The sequence below is a fragment of the Agelaius phoeniceus genome, chromosome 1 (assembly GCF_051311805.1).
Source record: "Agelaius phoeniceus isolate bAgePho1 chromosome 1, bAgePho1.hap1, whole genome shotgun sequence".
Classification (NCBI taxonomy): Eukaryota; Metazoa; Chordata; class Aves; order Passeriformes; family Icteridae; genus Agelaius; species Agelaius phoeniceus.
This window is the reverse complement of record NC_135265.1, coordinates 101,322,369-101,341,563: the sequence shown is the minus strand read 5'-3', so window position 1 is coordinate 101,341,563 and position 19,195 is coordinate 101,322,369. Positions and strand designations below refer to the sequence as shown.

Sequence of the window (19,195 nt, the reverse complement as noted above, 5' to 3'; positions counted from 1 at the left end):
ATGTCACTGTGCTTTGCTAAAGGGAAGGCAACAGGTCTGCCTCTGAATGATGGGTGAAGTGGTTCTGTTGGGTGTTTGGAGGTTAAATGCTCAGGAACTGCTGGAAGGATGTCAGTTCTCATCATCCTTCTGTCCTTAACTCCTAAGCCATTGATTTTTGGCCTGTTGTGTAAGTTTTCTTGCCTTCAACATTGACAAGGTAATATCCTATGTCAGTAACTCTGAGAAGAAACTGGTGAACCCCACAGCAGCCCAGCACATCAAAGGATTACTCAGAGTTGTGTCCAGCATGACCCTTACCTTTAGTGAAACACGTCCTTCACACAAGGTAAAGGTATGAGAGTGCATGTTAAAGCTGGGACAAGGATTAAGGAGTGCAAAAGAGAAATGATCTGTCACACTTCATAAACTGCAGTAAGGTAAAAGAAATTGTTCCAGGTGTTCTGCAAGGTCAGCATTAAGAGTTTCTTTTTTCCACTGCAGGAAGCTGCTTGCCTTCCTGACTTTTCCATGGAAATATTTTTCTGTTTCCTTAGTTTGCACTGATGGCATACTTCAGGTTTTACATGCAATCCCAGAAAGCTTCTTCTCTGGTACGATGGTTGTCAGGAGCCCTCATATTCCTTGAATGGGTGTTACCTGTAGAAACTTCAGATGCTGTCTATGTCTTGGAGCCTCCAAGATATTCTCATGAGAGCTGTGATCCTGTGATTCAAATGTCAATCCTTGATGCTACTGCAATTCTCCTGTTTAACACCAGCACTCACTCAGACTCCAGCCATGTCAATTCTCCTGGCCATGTCAACACCTGACAAGCATGATAGGTGAAAGCAAACAGATAAGACTCTTGTTTTGCTCAGGATTCTAACATGCTGTTCCTTTCATTTACATGTCAGCAAAAATGCACAGGTCTGAAAGCAGTAAGAAACATGCATGTGTGCTTTTTCTGGCCAGGAGCGTTCACCACCCTAAAGAATTCACTATTCTTCATCTGGGTTTTCAAGAGAGTATTAGCATCCTCTTTGGGGAATCATCTGGCTTGATTTTAGGCCTGAGAACTTTTGGCAGCAAGTTCTCTTGCACTGGGTTTGGACTGGTGCCACAGGTAAACACAAACTTCTCATGACTTCCTCTTCAGTCTAGTTTTGTTTACCTTTGTTTCTCCCATTTGAGGATTTTCTGCTTTCTCTTTTGTAGAAATCTGCAGTCAAAGTGGTTTTTCCTTTTTGGCAGTCACCATAACAGATTTATTATTCCAAACCACTTCCACCAAAGTGATCTTCAATTTCCAACAACCATTGCTGTTTCTAACCTGGATTTGGCATTCTTCACGTCTCATAGTGCTCGGTGAATTTGTGTACACTAGGAAGATATCTACAGTGCAACCATTTTTGAAAACAAAACCATCAACCAGAATGTGTGAGTTGCACTGAAGTAATTTTCCATTAGAGAGAGCAAGATAAACTTGTAAGCAACAAGGGAAGCTCTATTTACAACATCCAGGGAAGATACATTTTGTTAACTTTTGACATCCCCTGGCAATGCTGTGGTATGTATCTGCTGCTTGTAAACCTGATGCATATTATAGCTTTGAGTTATTATCAAGACTTTTTCCCACAGCTCAGCTTTCCTGAACATAAAAGTCCAAGTCTTTTTTGAAGAGTTGACCAGAAGAGATGGAGGTGAGGTCTTGTATGCACTTCAGTTAGTGGGACATAAACCCAAGGTTTTGATCTGTTCTTCTGTCAAAAGGCACATTTTGCAGGTCCTGATGGGACAGCTGTATTCTGCCCACGTGTCTCATCTGATGTTTCAGGTATTCTCAGCTTCCCTTCCAGCACCGGTCTGTGTAGTTGCTGGAAGATGCTAAACAGTTGTTTCATTCAGACAGTGGATAAAGAGATCCTAATCTGCCATACATGAGCTCACAAAGCAGTCAGGATCCAGATCTCTCTGGATACCACAATATGAGCTTTCTGCTTTCAGGTTTTTATCTTTGGGTCCTCTATTCAAAATTGCACTTATGACTGCAGAATATGCTCTGTGTAGCCTTTACATTGCAGAACTCAAATCTGGATCTGTATAAACACTCCATGGGTGTATCAATATGCACATAACGATTGTCTGCCTAGGATTATCCACTCACAAGGAAGAAGAAGATACACTGAATTTAGTGGATTCAAGCTGGTCAGAAGGAGGGTCTGCATGTGCCAGTCTAAGCCTCAGATTTTATCAGTGCTTCATTCTTAGTCTGTGTTTTGCAGTGGCTCCACCACTTGCACCCCTGGGAATAAAACGTCTGAACGCACGCAGTAGAAAAATAATGTCCCTTTTAAAATAAGTAAATAAATTACCTTTCTTCTTTATTCTCTCTTTGCCTGTCATCTTCCCTGTTCTCTGAGATCCCATGTGGCAGAAGTTGCAGATGATGAGTCTCATTTCTGCTGGAGCCTGTTAACCTTTTTGTGTGAATGACAGTTTTCCAGATTTAAGTCTTAGTCAGTGTTTATGTTAAGAAGAGGGTTAATGATGATCCCCATAGGCCTCTCGCTCAGAAAGCAAAAACATCTGCTTAGCCAAGAAGTGGTTAGTTTGCTAAATTTAGAAGGAAGAAATGCATTTCCCAAAATTTGCACTGCTTCTTAACAAATTTAGGGAACCAGTGGGGGCAAGCAGTTATGGAAGTCATACTGTTTATTCATTTTTAGTTTAGTTCATGTATTTTCAGTTAAAAGTGAGATTGTTCTTATTGAACAGAAGGGGGGTATTACTCATATGTCTGAAACATTTAATGCAATTGAACTCTTTGTGCATTTGTTTAGGTTAATAGCTGGACACATACCAAAGCCTGTGAAGCTTAGAGATGTTCTGCAGTACGTGCTTAGTGGTGGAGAAAGTGAGTTTGAAATGGATGTCTGCTAGGAAACTCCCTTAACCAAACCCATAGATCAGGAGAACTACAGGTTTTGGCCATCTTTCTGTCTCCTCACCAAATGTGCCCCCAGTTGCCACCAGCAGTCTGGCTCCTTACAGGAGAAGGTCACGCGATGAGTGGTGTATGAGCCCTTGGTTGCAGCCATCATTCTTTGTCTTTGCTCTTAGTGTCTTGGCCAAAGGTGCCATCAGTCAATAGGGTTCAAACTGGACTTCTCCTGCTTTGTGCAATGGTGAGGGAGCATTGATGGCTGGTACCAGTAAAGCCTCTCATGACAGCAGTGCTCTTGATGACTTCATGGTGGCTGGGGCCACAGCTGGCAGCAGCCGTGGCCAGTGACAAAATGGGATGGATTATGTGCTCCCAGTCATGCTTGTGCAGCAAACTTGGGTGTCCAGGAGAGGTCACCATCGGTGGCCCAAGACCCTCCCAGTCTTGTTGCCCCTCTCCCTCTGGAGCAAGCACAGTGGCCGGTGCTGCTCTAGGGAAACACCCAGTTTTGCTAAAGGCTGTAGAATCCTCTCACTTGTCTGTGTTCCCCAGCAGACTGGCGGTGACCCGGCTCCAGCCGCTGCATCCCCCCAGGCCGAGCAGAGGGCTGGGCAGATGCTTTGAACCGCAGATCCTCAAGCTTCCCTGGGCGGAAAAGGAGCTGGCGGTTTTCAGGCATGACTGTACTTTGCTCTCCCTCTTGGCATCCTGTTTAACCTTTTCATCTCCTGACACAGCAGGCTCTCCTTGCTGGCGAGCTGGGAGGTGCGGATGGATGAAGGAATCCCACCGGTTTCTGGTCATCTCCACGCAGCCCTTTGCCAGCCCCGGGCAGCGCAGCATGAGCTCTGCTGGGAGGCTGGCGGGCCGTGGGCAAGTACGGGAGTGAAAACTGAAAAAGAGGATGAGCAAAGTAAATTCAGGAGATCTTTGCTAAATTCATGTTTTACCTGTGTTAGAGCAAAAACCTCACGGCGAGACCCAGCAGAGCCTCACTCCGCCTGCGGACACGCTCTGGGGAAGGGGTGGGCAGGGAAGGGAAGGAAAAGGAAGGAAAAGGAGCGGGAGCCGGGCAGAGAGCGCCCCCTCCCGGCTGTCACCCCCCGCCACCGCCCGTGTGTCACCGCCCGTGTGTCACCGCCCGTGTCACCGCGGCTGGAGGGACGCGGAGAGCGGGATCGCGGTGAAACAGAGCCTCCGTACAGCCGCGAGCATCCAGGGCACGGAGCAGGTGCCAAAGCCGTGTGACAAGTACATCCGTGGGTTCCCAACCCTGCTGGAGGCGTGCTCTGTTCCAGCAGCATCTTCAGTACTTGCATGTCTGTTTTGGGTGTTCTGTTCCATAACAGCAGCAACTGGTGATTCAAAACTGGGGCACAGCACCCGTGAGCCAGGGTGGATCCCAAACAGGTCTGGTTCTCCCTCTTCCCTCTGCCCTGCTGTGCCCTCTCACCAATGCTGGCTCCTGGTGGGAAGTGGCTGCAGAGTGCTGTGGAGGGAGACAAGGGGAGTGCTCCTCTTGCACGTGGAAGCTGTACTTAAAGTATATAGATTTAAATTCAGCAGGAAAATCGTTAGCCACTAAATTTTGCCAAGCCTTCCAAGGGATTTCTGCTGATATTTTCAGCAAATGACTTGGGAAAATGAATCCTTTAGGGGTTAGAATATTACTGGAGGCTGTTTTCATTATGTCTTTCTCAGTTACCTAGAAATACATCAGGATAGTGTGAGTTTGCTTGAAGCCCAACCTTAGAGCCTAAGGTATTCAGGTATTCTCGAAAACAAAAATCTGCAGTTTCCTGTTTCAAATGTTGCTGGAAGAATTAACAGGATTGTAATGGCTTAGCTGATTAAAAAAAAATATATATATTGGGGGGGAAGGGGGGAAAAAGTGCAATAAATATGTTGGTCTTGAGAACTGCAGCAGAAACTAAAAAGAAAAAGGAAAGTCTTTTCTATTTCATCTCTCTAGAGACTTGGGGTGTGTGTAATTAAAAGTCCTAGTGCTGATTCCATATATATACATATATATAGTTATTTGAGCCTGGCTGAGATGTTTGAAAAGCTCTTAATGGTCCATCTGAATTGTAAAGGTTTGCTGCCACAACTTACCTGAAGATAGTTTTGGGATTCTTCACTTAAAACCTTTAAGATTTGCCACAATATGTTTTCCTTTTAAAGAGACAAGCATTTTGAATGGGTTTGATTTCTTGTTTTTCTTGGGAATTTTTTGATGTGAGGCCATTGAAATGTTCAGGTGAGAGCATAAAAATGGTTGAAGGAGATCAAGAGTTATTAAAATGCCAAGTTTGTTGTATTGATCTGTGATTTAGCATTTCATCTTTCCAGTTCTTTGGATGTCGAAGTATGCTCTCACAAATACAGCATGGGTTTTCTGTCAATCATATTATTCTCAAGACATGATTTTTCTTTTAATTGTCATTTTGTTTGTGGAGTCAGAATATCTACACAGAGCTGTGTAGTGATTTATTTAGTGAGAAAAGAATTTTCATGTACGATTACCTCCTCTTTATTTGTGCATTTATGAATCCTTTTTTCAGAAATTCTTATATAGCTGCTACTGCTGCTCAAATTGCCATGGTTTTTAAAGAGAATAAAGCTTATTGATAGTTCCCACATTCACTGGCAGGCACATCTAAAACCTGTACTTTTGTGTTCACAGCTTGCATAATATAAAATTTAGAGATTGCTTGTCAAACTAAGTGTCAGCTGAGTTTCCTAGGAAACTCACTGAAGATATTTATAAAACTACAGATCAGCTTAATAATAGATATAATAATGTCAGTAGCTCATTATTTTTTAACTTTATTGGTCCATTTTAGTTTGCTTTAGTTTGTTGCTAAACCACTGCATTTCCAACCAGAGCAGAAGAGACCTTCCTTCCAATAACTTGCCTAATTAAATTAAGAAAATGGTCGTTTCTGCTATTTCATGTAAGGAAATTTAAAACACCCTATGTAAAATTAAAAAGAATATAAATGTCATACTAATTATCTGACTGAATCCTTATAAGTAAAACCACAATTGTGAAATATAAATGTAAATATTGTATCATGTTACTGTTTTATTCACTGTTGAATTGTATGTGTGAATTTGAAGTTCATTGCACATGCATGCAAAACAGTCACTGCAGAATCAACATAAATCCTGAGTATGGGTTTCTATAGAAGCTAGATAAATAGAAGACCTGTCAGTATTGTAAAAAGGCATGATTCTGTGAAAATAATTACATCCTTCAGTGGAAGAAAAAAAGTATCTAAGAAGATAGTAAGTGATACTTGGTGTCCATTTTTATTCATTCTTCTGTTACTATGTTTTCCTCGCACTGATTCTTTGACTTGAGACATCAGCCTTGCCACAGTTGATGTTTTTGTACTTTGGGTTCTTTAAATGGAAATTTCAGTCATGTAAATTCAAAATTTGCTGATCTGTAAATATATATATATGTATAAAATAATCTATATTTTGTCAGAACATAATTATTCAAGACAATTAGGATTAGGTGAAGTTAACATTCTCTAGAAAGCAGTTTAGAAAAGTAATTTCAGCTTTCCCATTTTAATACAGTAATAAGAATGAACTTAGTGTATTTAGAGATGAGGCGGTACTGACTCCTTATCTCATCTGGAATCCATTTCTTGTACCCAGTATGTACATTTGCCTGTCAGGACTATTTTTTGATGCTGTGCTAATTAGTCAAGTAAGGAGTTCATATGAAGGATATTCAAGAACTGATTTTTCTTTTGAAAAGCTAAGGGAGTAGCTGTCTCTGTTCCTCTAAGAAATCTCATTGCACACTTAACGATGTCGTTGCAGAAGAAATCTTAGGAAGCCTCTCCATCACACACTGAAAAGGTTAATTTCCTATAAAGCTACAAAATTTATCCCAATCCTAATAGTAGCTGCATGTGGATTTATTGGATGCTAGTGATACCATTCCAGCTTGTTACAGCAAGGTGGCAGGTAAAACCTTGTAAATCATTGCATTTATTTTAATATGGCTTACGTGAAGACAGAAACCTCACAAGCATAAAATGGCACAGCTGCTGTGTCAAATGATATTTTTTAAGCATGTGATATTTGTCAGAGCTGGCTCTCTCTTAGCTGTGGTGTTGCAGTTTAGGGGATTCAAAACCGATCTTTCTACTGGGAGGAAGTGGAAGTTGACTTCAGCTCATAGATAGGACATCAAATTGGGAGACTTGCCTCTTTCCCAACCTGCCATGGATTGTGTGTAGTGTAACTGCATTACTCCTCATCCTCTGTTCCTTACTATAATTTGCCTGTTTGAAAGTGCTAACAACCACGAACCTCCCTTAAGTACTTGTATAGGTGAGAAAGGGGTGAGTTAGCACTTAATACTGTGTTGCACCATTTTGGATAAGTACTACCAAAATGATAGTGATATTGTGGAGATAAGATATATTGTTTCTGATTTATACAGCAACTTCACAAGACATGTTTCTACAAAAAAAAAAAGCCAATTCACACTGTCTTGCAAGGTTTGTGATGGAGTTGTATTTGTGCACAAACACTGACTTCAGTCCATGCTCTTAAGTAGATCCCTTTCTGTGTCAGACATAGTCTGTACTTTGGAACAGACTTTGAAGAACAACCATGTTAAGGAAAGTTACTCTGATCAGGAAGTTTCAGCCTGGAGGCATTTTTGCTTTGGGCTTTTTTGCCTTCTTTTTTTCATGTTCTGTGCTGCAAGCATGAAGCGAGAGTTCTCTCAGTGATAGGTGTGTCACTTAAAAATGCATCACTCTGCTCCGGCCTCTGCATGGACCGTGGGATAACTGAAGTTAAACTTTGCTCAGTCTAGGTGATGACAATCATCTGACCAAAAGGTTCAGCCTGAATAAAACTGCTTTCCCATGGTGACTGTAGCTGACTATAAAAATGTACTTTTATATTCTCATATAAATTTATAGGGCTTTTGGCAAGGAAGAAGGATTTGTGAAATGATGGTTTTTCTTCAGAGTTTCTTCCATAGAGTTTTGCTAACAGGCACCCATTGGGTTGTGCTAAACAGTGATTTTTATTTTTTTTTAACCCTGTGCTTAGCTATCACACCTTGATCATCCAGACAGAGAAGCTGGATATTCTAACTGTAGATACTGCATTTTGTTTCCCTGCTAACAATGGAGGTTTGAAAAGGAAAAACATTTTAAGTGAATATATATGCAGTGTATTTTCTTTTCCTTTCAGTTCATATCCGTGGGAAACTGCTATGAGAATTACAAACTGCTTTTAGGGGGCTATTTTTTCAACTGGCCAGTGTGTGTGACCCTTGTGTTAACAGTGAATTACATTTTAAGTCAAGAGTTCACTGGTTTTTTTCTTTCTTTCCCACTGCAATTAAGTGGGACACATATTCCATGTGCACACTCAAGTAAAATTGGGGAAAACTTGCCTTTTGATAAAGAAGTCTTGATAATATTGTAGTGGAATATGTCAGCCAATGGGATATTCGCTGCCAAATACCAAATAACAATGTAGAAATTCAAGAAAGCTTCTAAGTCGTACAGGCAGTCTGGAGAAAATGAGCCAGCTGGGCTCAGAGGAGATCTAAGAAATGGATGGAAGCGAGAGAGGAGAACCTGCCTCTTTTAGCAATAAATATAAAATCACATTTTTATGTCTGTAAGTGCTGCCATTCTAACACATATTAGGAAAGAACTAAAGCTTGGAAAATCTTTTAAATAATCATAGAATGTAGTTTCCCCTGTTTTCTGTTTCTCTTATCTCTTGCCCTTCCCTGAAGCCGTCTTTCTTTCACTCCGTGCATGTCGCTGAGTTTTGGTGACATAAAGAATCAGATTCATTAACTTCCACTTTTTGTGCTTTAGTTGCAGTGTTGGAGGGCAGCAAGTCAGTCCAAAGCTTTTTGTATATACCAACAAGCATTTCTGCTAACATTACTGAGACCATAATTAACATAACGTTATACTTGATCAGCATTATCCTAAATAAAGGCACCCCTTTGCCACATTTCCTATATTAAATCCCAAAATATTTTTTAAGTCTTAACAACCATATAATGTTATGATCTGTGGTTAGTCGTAGTATTTTTTAGTGGACCTCACAAAATTGTAACATTTTAACTGCCTTTTGAACCTCTGGTGAGTACTGCATAATGGTAACTTTGAAAGTGCCGTATTGAAACACAGTCTGGGTAAAATGTTTGTTTGGCTTATAAAATATAACCTTGAGCAATATATGGAAATAATCAGGCTCCTAACTTTACCATTCAAGTTGTGTTTTACTTCTCAGCAGGACTGTAAACTAGGAAAGTTAGTGAAATGTCTTTTACTAGACGGTATTGTACATATCTAAGTGCATGTTTATTTTTCTTCCAGCTTTTTAGAAAGAATTGACAGCGTCAGCATGGATGACTACACACCCACAGATCAGGTTAGTAAAAATAATGGGGTAGGGTCTGAACTAAGACTGACATTCATCTGGATTTTCTGTGTAATTTATTTTAGTCCCTACTGCAGCTGAAATAAGACATATGGCAGAATAGCAAAATATGGTCTAGCAGTTTAAGTAATGGATATTAAAGAAGAAGAGGCATTTTGGTGGTGCACACTTGTATTTTACTGATGTAACATCTAGGTCTGTGATTTTTGTAATACATCCGTTTTGTCTTCTTGTTTCCCATTCTGTGTCCCACAAAAATCAGGTGAATGGAAAAAAGAACAGAAAGCATAAATGTAAAAAGTTATGGTTTCCCTCACCAGCCTTTGGTATAGAGAAGCTATGCTTTATTTCAGTGGTGGAGGTGAGCCCAGAGGGAGGCTTCCCATGTCTATCAGAAGGGTCCTTCACAGGCAAAAGCTTGCAGTGAATAAGGTGTCCAGATCCAGGGGAGAACACCTGTGGCAGCAGCAGAGCTTGCAAACTTCTCTGCAGGCCTGCAGATTCCTTCTTTGCAGGCTGTGCCCATCTCCTGCAGGTAGCAGAGTTTCTATTCAAGCCTTATTTGCAAGGCAGTACATTTTTTTCCCAGATACTGTGGTACATCTTGAGGGAGTGCTCTAATGGCAAACACATTCATTTAAGGCTGAACTGGTGCAGTCTTGAAGTAAGGAGGGGCTTCACCATATTGCCTGGCTTCAGCTGCTTTCCCTGAGCTCAGGCTGTGTGCTTTCCTTTGCTGTCTCTTCTGAACATTCTGAAGTTATTTTTCAGTGCTGCTATCCCACTGTGATTTATCAGTCTCAGTCAAGATTGTGGGCCACATCATAAACTCCAAATACAGGTGGCAGAAGAGAATCCCTGCACTGGATAATTCAGTCTAACAATGCAAGGCATATAACAGGTGGATGCCCTTAAAAAGAAGGCAGAGTTGTCAAATCTCACTGTGCAATTAGGGAGTGAAATTCAGAGAAATGAGGTGACTTGCCAGAGATCACCCAAGGAAGCATGCAGAGAAGAGCCTGTTCCTTCAGGTCCATAACCACAAGTATGTCCTATAGGCTACCCAATATAGGATCAATTAATCAAGCACTCAGGACATTTTCAGACCAAAGGAATTAGCACTGGGGTTTGCTCCCTCTAGACCTTATGGTTTTAGCATCAAGATCACGCACCTGGAGAGAGAAGTCAGTGAAGAAAAGCCTCGTTTTTGCTTTCATTATTTACGTTAGTTCCTGTTTGTTCCTGGGAGGCCCTTCTCTACCTGAAGTAGTCTTTCATCACCTAGAAATTTTCCCTGATATTTCCTTTGTGGAGAAATGTCTTGAAAGATCAGAAAAGGCCCTTGATATTTGGCAGGTGGAAAACTTGCTCTGAGAAGGGGATTCTGCTTTTGTTTTTGTCCTGTTGCCCTGTATCAGTTGTCTTGCTGAATTAACTGGTAAAAATCACTTGTTTTTTCTCTTCCCTTGCTTTCTGCTTTTTGGGTTAGTTTTTTGGGGTTTTTTTGCACCATAACAAAGTCAGCAAGTGACAGAAAATGACAGGAGTGTATAAAATAACTAAACATATTTAATAAGTGGCCTTCAGCTGAGTGCATGCAGCTGTCAAAGCAGCCAAGGTTTGCCTTGGCTACCAGAAGCAGTAGATGGTAGGGTAGGAAAAAAAAGGCAAGCTGAGCCTGCACTCTGACTGCCTCCTTCCATCCAGGAAGGAGGCATCATAAATTGCTTTTACCTACTCCCCTTGAGAATTCAGGAAATTATTCTTTTTTAATTATTAAAGGAGAGTTGGTTAAGTTGTAAAGTATTGCTAGTTTAAAAAATAGGAAAGAAATGCCATATTTCTGCACGACCTAAATTCTGTTCCCTTGTGCTCTGTAACAGAGCTTTAATTACTCAGTCACAAGCTATTATTTCGATAGGATTCCTGTCTCATTCAGTACAAAAGAGGGCAGAGTTAAGGTTGCCTGGGCAACTGTAAATCTGGAGTTTTCTAACATTTGAATACTTGACTTTACAACATGAATAACATTTCTCTTAGTTTTATGTAACTTCAGAATTCATTATCGTCATGACATACCAAGGTGTATAAGAACAGGTTTCAGTGGGCAGTAAGAAGAACATAGATGGAGTCTCCTGCTTGCTGAGTGCACAAACCAAATGCAGTGATCATTATTAAGTTTATTTACCATGTCAGTACAGACAAATGCAGATTTATCAACAGGTCTGATTGAACTTACATTAAATGAAACATTTAAGACTTTTCATGGAAAATAATATTCCAAGCTTTTAAGAACAAAATTAGGTTAGAAAAAAAGCCTTACTAATCAGCTTCTGTGTTCTCATTTCCAGGACCTATTAAGATGCAGAGTGTTGACATCAGGGATTTTTGAAACAAGATTTCAAGTAGATAAAGTAAATTTCCAGTAAGTCTGTTAGTAATGATTTATGAATATCATACTCATTTTTAATAGCTTCATTCAGATGTCTCTGTTCATGTATGCATGGTATAGCAGGCTTAGGATGGGAGTGGGTGGGTTTTTGTTGTTTGGTTTGGCTTTTTAGCTCTCTTTCCAGAGGTCCTAGTAAAATTACCTCATACTTTGCAAAAATAGCTTTAATTAGTTACATGTATTAGCAATGCTCTATAGTAGGGTTGTGTATGGCTTCTTGTAAAAGCTGGTGCATTGGTGTAGCACTATAAAATCATAAAATAGCTTTGGGGATGAGAGCTCACAGAAGTCAATGGAAATCCTCCCTTCTTCCAGAGGGCTGCAAGCTCTGTGTTTGTCAAAGTTTTTTGCTGTGTGTCTAAAAGACCCACAGGCAGACTGGCTTCTCTTGACACTTCTTGCCCAGAAAGGTGGCAGTGCTCACAGGGCTGAGCTGCCTCATGTCCTCCCCCATACAGAGATGCCCTTTCCCCACCACCCTTCAAAATATCCCGAAACCTGTTCTTGTTTTTAGTACAATATCACGTGCCACATGCACTGCTGTGGACTGGAAAGGCCAACTCTTGTCCTTGAAGAGTGTATTTCTCATTTTATGGGTTCAGTAGCCTTCTCCTGGCAAAGCAGGGCAGGTGGAGCAGTGCAGCTGTCTCTGACATGCAGTGCAGCATCAGCAGGTCTCTCTCCTCTTCAGGCAATATTTTACTTCCCCTGTCCTTGGGGCTGTCGGATTTTTAAACTGAACCCTCGTGCTGTGCATGCTTCATGTGATTTTTCCTAGTGCACATAAGTGATATAACATCCTATGGCTTTTTAACAGCATGTTTGATGTAGGTGGCCAGAGAGATGAGAGAAGAAAATGGATCCAATGCTTTAATGGTAAGTAAAAACATTCTGTGTTTTATTTTAAACTTACTCTCTGAGGTGTGAGCAGCTTAGTGTTCATACCCACACACAGTACCTCACTAGCACAGAAGTCCAGTGTTACAGATAACTTTTTGCTGGTATTTTTGGCTGATTGGTGAGTAATGGTGGTGTTACCCTGAGGAGTATGTGCTGGGATAACAGATATGTTCTATTCTCTCTCTTTTCCTTCCTTCTCTCTTTTGTGTGTTCTGCCCAGATGTCACAGCTATCATCTTCGTTGTGGCTTGCAGTAGCTACAACATGGTAATAAGGGAAGACAATAACACAAACAGACTACGGGAATCCCTGGACCTTTTCAAAAGTATCTGGAATAATAGGTAAAACAAACCTCATTTCCCACCCATCCTCCCCAGTTTAATTACAGTTCAACTCCTTTCAAAATAGGACTTCCCTTGCTGTAGGCTCAGATTGTTTATTCAGAAAATATCCAGGTTGGGCCAGGTCTTAGAGTGCCCCCCGGGTGACACCCCCCCTGACAGGGGCTGTGGCACAGGGACAGTGCACGTGGCATTTCATCACTCCTGCCAAAATGATGCAGGGCATGGGAACAGCTTGGAAAGGGCAAGCCCCCCCAGGCTGGCTGCTGCAGGAGAGCAGGGAGGCAGGAGAGACCCTCTCCTGGCATCACTCTGCTGCTTGGCTGAGACCAAGATCCTCTGAGGAACATTTGATCTCCCCCTCCAAAGCAGCAGCAGGAGCAGCTCCCTGTGCTTGTTCCTTATGCAGGCAGCTGCTCTTGTAAGGGTCAGCTCTGAGAGCACAGGCTACCTCTGCCTTGGGGGGTGATGCTTCACACCTAATCTAACTGGAACTGCCATTAAATTGCCACAGTGCCTGTAAATTGTAGGTACATAACCAAATAGCAACCCAAATGGGCTCCTGGTAGAGAACAAGTGAAAACAATGTGCAAAATAAGGTGATGAAGTTTTCAGCACATACCTGTGAGGATGCTCTGCACTGAGACGTGATTGAAGGTAGAGTGAAGGAGGAATGTTAACTGCACATCCCAAGACACATTGTCACAGTGATGGATTAATTGGGGAAGAAAAGAGACATTATTTTCTTTCCATTCATCAGGTGTCATATAGGCCACCCTAAAAGATGGGATAACTGTGTGGATGAACAGTAGCTTAGAGCAGTCTGAGGGAAGGGAGCTTTCTAGCCTTTTTTTTTTTTCCCTCCCCTTTATCACAACCAAATAAAGCAGACAGTAATGTCTGGTTGTGAACTGTGGTGCTTCTAGAAAATGTCATCAGTTTCCTAATTGGTAACTAAAAGAGAATTTAGAAAAAATTTTGAAAACTGCTCCCTTCAGCAATGTCCACTGCAGTTTTTATAAATGCATTTATTGACCTTAGAAATATACCCATTGTTCTGCACAGGTGCAGACCAATCAAAACAATCATTTAAGTCATCTTTTTTTTTTCTGTTGAAGCATGTTCTACACTATTTCACTCTCTGTCCACACAGGGATAACCAGTAAATTTCCTATCAATGTGATAGGTTTTTGTTGAATAACATGTCAGAGATAACACAAACGTTTGGTTTGTTTTTGACAGGTGGTTACGGACCATTTCTATCATTTTATTCTTGAATAAACAAGACATGCTGGCTGAAAAAGTCTTGGCAGGGAAATCAAAAATTGAAGATTACTTTCCTGAATACGCGCATTATACTGTACCTGAGGATGGTAAGGTTTCTCCCTGTGCTCAGTTGGACCTGCTGGCATGGCCCAGCCCATAGCTCCTCTCCCTGTCTGTCTGTCTGTCTGTCTCTCACACACATTCACAAGCACACACTGTTCCTTGACATGAGCTGCTGGTCAGGTAAGGAGCATGCCAGCAGCATGGAGCTCACAGGCACCCCAGTGTGGATGGGGTCTGAAGGGGTTCCAGCTCCACAGCACCTGCTCTCCTCTTTTGGGAGGAACCACCAGTCCCAGGACAGCAAAGCAGCCCCACATTTCCCCCCTTCCCAGATGCTTCTGGGCCTCCCACAGTGCTGAACTTTGTTGGGGATTCATGAGACTTATTTTGCAGCCATTCTGCATCCTCCAATACTGTAAATTTCAGTTTTTGAAATACTGATGGGAAGCCCAGCAGACCAGTAAGGGAGCTTTAATGGAGGAAAACCACATCAATACATAGGAAGAGATTTGTGGTGATGGAATGATCCGTTTCTTATCTTCAAGAAGTGCAATGGTTCCTGCAGCACAGTAACATATTGCAGAGGTAAACTCTGGTATTATGCCAGGCAGAGATCTCCCCAAGGGTCTCAGCTCTGTCTAGCAAAAGTGGTAAAACTTTTACTTTCTGTCCACTCGCCTCTGCCTTACCTGGGTGATGTCCCTGGCATGGTGCTTGCAGCCACCTGTTGGAAAAGGCTTTCATTCTCCACCAACCACCACCAACAGCCTTGGTCACAGAGGTGAAGATGGCGATTATCTATTTTCAGCCTTCATTGAGGTGTGGAACTTCATGAGTGTGATTCTGAGTTTCAGGTATAGGGGATAAATGAACTATCCTAAAATCTGGGTTGATCTGGCATCTGTTTTGTAATGGTAAGGATTTTCAGAAGAAATCTTATCTCCATCACCCAAATTTCCCCTTCCCAAACATGCACCACATAGACAGAGATTGAGTGAATTTTCTGCATTTTTTATAATAAGCCAATTGTCAGGAAAAAGTAGCTTTTGGTATTTCTCAGAGGGATTTCACAGTGGGTATATAGAGTGATCCAGAATATTCACACATGAAACAGCTCTCTATTTTTAACCTGTAGTTGTTCACTTATTCTTCAGTTCCAGCTGACATTATTTAAGGGCAGCAGCACTGAATTCCAATATGCTGTTGATTGTGCTGCTGCTCTATTTTTACCCCCAGCAGTATGGATGAAAAATACATTTCCATATTCTGATAAATTCTGGCCTTTACAATGTTATGTTTATAAGCATCTGATTTTGGTATCCAAGATGAGAGATAACACTGAAAGGAAATAAATAGGTTATCTCTTCACTGCATTGTTACTGAGAGTAAATACAGTCATTGCATGGCCTAGATAGTGACAACTTCATCTGCTGACAAACAGTTAATACTGAGCAACAAGTCTCCTGCTCAACAAGAATTTAATCCAACATCCCTTGATGGGCAATATATCTGAAGTATTCTGCTGAATTGGGGCCTGGAATTAAAATACATTTTTATATATATCAAAAGGTCTTTCAGTGCTATCATTTTTTCCAAGTGTAGTCTTGGACTAACCATTTTTTAACTCACATTCCTGCCTGCAGAAGCTTTTTTCAGGAGACACTGTTCTGCTGCAGAAACTGAACAGCTCAGCTGCTTTTTCTAGTCATATTTTCTGATAAAAGCTAAACCCTAACTCCCACTTGGTTTATATCTATGTGAACAAACTTGTGGATGTGAGTAAGCCTTTTTGTGATATGACCCATGACATTGTTGCAATGATTTCAGCAATTTTCAGGTTCCTAAAATATGTTGTTCACATAGTCAGGCTTTACTGTAACTCTTAATTTTAGAATTACCTGCTGGGAGTCTCCTCTAGTATTTAACATTTCAATTTCTGTACTGAAGGGCTACTTCCTTCTTATTAAATCTTTTGTTACAAATAGATGATTTTTTGGTTTTCGTGTTTCTGATGTCATTTGTTTTTACTTGAACAGCAATACCAGATGCAGGAGAAGACCCCAAAGTCACAAGAGCCAAGTTCTTCATCCGGGATGAGTTTTTAGTGAGTAATTTTCATCCTATGTGTGATTCTATCATAGGAAATACTGACAGATGGCATAGTTTATTTAGGGAAAACTGATGGGATTTTGCAGAAAGCTAGAAGGAGAGGACAACGTCTGGCAATTCCCTACTTCTTTTCAGCTGCCCATCTTGCAGAACCTTCCTCAGTGCTGCACATTTTTATGCCAATTTTGTATAAAGTCACCTGCCATGCTAATTGACACACAGTAAGTGCTAGTGCTTAGAATGGTCATGTACAGTCCATGCATAAACAAATAGGCTTTCTTACTTTTATCCTGCATTCCTTCAAGGAGTTTGGCAGTGATCAGCTGACAGCAGGAATTTTAAAAAGAAAAAAAAAAAACAGATTTTATGATTTTATGCTTAAATAAGATTTCTGGTTTGACATTTAGGAGGTTTAACTCACCTTTGGACTGATGTCATGGCCCTGCTGAAGCATCAAAATAAAGTTTCAGTGTATAGTCACATTTTTCTTGCAATTAAGGTTTCTTCTATAGCTGGAGTGAAGAGGTGGTGTTTACATTTTTACATTTTGAAGGTGAAATGGTTGTCAGGCACACAATCACAGCCCAGCCCTGCTGTCAGAGAGTGTAATCTAGTATCACTTGTGGCTTCACTCATTCTGAGTTGTTCCCACAGTGCAGGGCAGTACCAGAGACCAGAACCAAGGCTCATCCATCATGCCCTACTGGTAGAAACTATATGTGTGTGTTTGAGACAACAAATTGAGTCATTAGAATTAAGAATTTTAAAGTCATTATGCATTTACAAGCATTGTTAGGATTTACAGCTGCTGACGCACCAAGAAAGAAGCAATTACTGTATTCGCACTTTGGGGATTTCCAGTTGCTGCCTTAGCCTTCCAGATCCTGAGGAAAAATGTCAGATTGTGCTCTGTTAATGTAAGAGTTACCAGAAAAACTCCCTTCAAGGCAGATCTCTCCTGTGGTGATGCTGGAATCCTGTGAAGCAGGTGATGATATCCAGTCTGGAAGGAGAGTGGCTCTGGGGGATGAGTTACAGGGAAATTAGGGTGAAACTCCCCACCTTTATCTATTTTCATGATTTAAGGACACACATTGAGGGTGAGGTCCTCACTTGCCATGACTCCCTGGCATTACAGAAGGGGGCCACCTATGAAGCAGGGAGGGGAGGTGGCGTGGGCACTGCAGCCACCCAGGAAACCCCTGTGGGTGCTGGGGGCAAGGGAAGCTCCGGTGCTGGGGCCAGCACCTGCCAGCTGCCAGACACTCCTTGGGGCTCACCAGGCATGGGGCCAGAGCAGCTTCTCCCTCATTTCCCTGCACTGCTGCAGGTTTGGCAGAGAGCATCTCGTCTGTAACACATCTGTCTCCTGGCTCAGTGCTCTGAGTAACATGGCCATGCCTGGAGAGGGCCAAGTGGAAGTGATCACTTCCAGTTCCAGGGGGTCAGGCACAAAAGGCTGAGGTTTCAGAGAGGGACTGATAAGGGGCACAGGAGAAATACAGACTGGCAGGGATCTGATGGCCTTAGCCAGGTGCCAGGAAGAAAAGGCCTGTATGTTCTACCTGTGTCTGCCTTGGCTTTGCTTTATACTTACTTTCTCAAGTTTCCTGGTTTATGACCTTTTCCTTGCCCCACTCTGTTAAATTTTCAGGCATGGTTCAGAGAAGCCTGTGTTTATTATGCTTTATTGTGATTTTTATCATGGTAGTAGGTCTGCATAAACCATGGATATGTGTGACAATCAGCACCATGGTGCTGCACCCCTTAAAACTGCCTGGATGTAGGAATGGTAGTGGCAAATTTAAAGCCTGTAATTTGAGGAATTTTAGTAGGAGGTTAAAATTGACCATATTTCCAATAACTATTGCTACACAGGATAGATTAGAAAGGCAAAAGATGTCAGCTCCTGGCTTCAGGGCTGGTGTGGGGGCTGTGGCCCCTCAGGGTTGGGCAGCAGGGCTGGGATCCCTTGGATTTCAGTCAGGGAGCAGCATGGGAGGGGTGGCTGGGCTTGGGCCTGCACCTCAGGGCTGGGCTGGCAAGGGCATCTCCCTGTCCTGGAAGTGGATCTTGTGGGAAATCCTCTGTCCTGCAGCTCAGGCACATCCTTTCTTCTGCCAGACTCTTCCTGGAGGCAGTGTGTGCGTGTGTGCTCCTGGGTGAGGCTGCTCCCCAGCCCTGTTTTGGTGTTCTGCACACAGGGCTCTCCAGCTGCTGATGTTTAGTTTGTATACATCCCCAGTGTGAAAACACCCCCATTAGAACAGTGGCATGGCCCCTCTGGTTCCTGTCCTGCTGGTTTTACAAAACCTGAATCTGGGAGGTGAAGGAGCTGCTGCTCAAACACACAGGCCAGGATTCCTCAAATTTGCATGTCATCCTGACCCCTGCAGTGTAGGGATGCCAGTATTAAATATTCCTGCCTGGAAAGCAAATGTTCTTTCATCAGTGTCCCAGGGGATTTTTTCCCCACTGAGAACTGGTGCTGAGTAACATGCTACTTTTCAAAGTGAGTGTCGAGTAGGGGTGACAATTCTGCATTTATCTTCAAATGAGGGGACTGCAAGAGCTGTCAGATGACAAAAACAGCCCCCTAATATTTTGAAAATACATCCTGTGGCATGCTGTATATGTAACCAGGACACTGTGGGCAGATTACTGCCATAGACATGAGTGAAATCAGTGAAT

At 42.0% G+C, this 19,195-nt stretch overlaps 1 protein-coding gene across 2 annotated transcripts in view; it reads left to right on the top strand.

Moving 5' to 3' along the window:
• Positions 1-19,195, top strand: part of GNAL (G protein subunit alpha L) — a 184,505-nt gene that overhangs the window by 158,914 nt on the left and 6,396 nt on the right. For both annotated transcript variants that reach the window (XM_054649513.2, XM_054649605.2), the window contains exons 6-11: positions 9,310-9,364; positions 11,725-11,798; positions 12,643-12,701; positions 12,946-13,066; positions 14,309-14,439; positions 16,432-16,499. In XM_054649513.2, the coding sequence (XP_054505488.1) occupies positions 9,310-9,364; positions 11,725-11,798; positions 12,643-12,701; positions 12,946-13,066; positions 14,309-14,439; positions 16,432-16,499 (508 nt within the window). The remainder of the gene's footprint in view (positions 1-9,309; positions 9,365-11,724; positions 11,799-12,642; positions 12,702-12,945; positions 13,067-14,308; positions 14,440-16,431; positions 16,500-19,195) is intronic.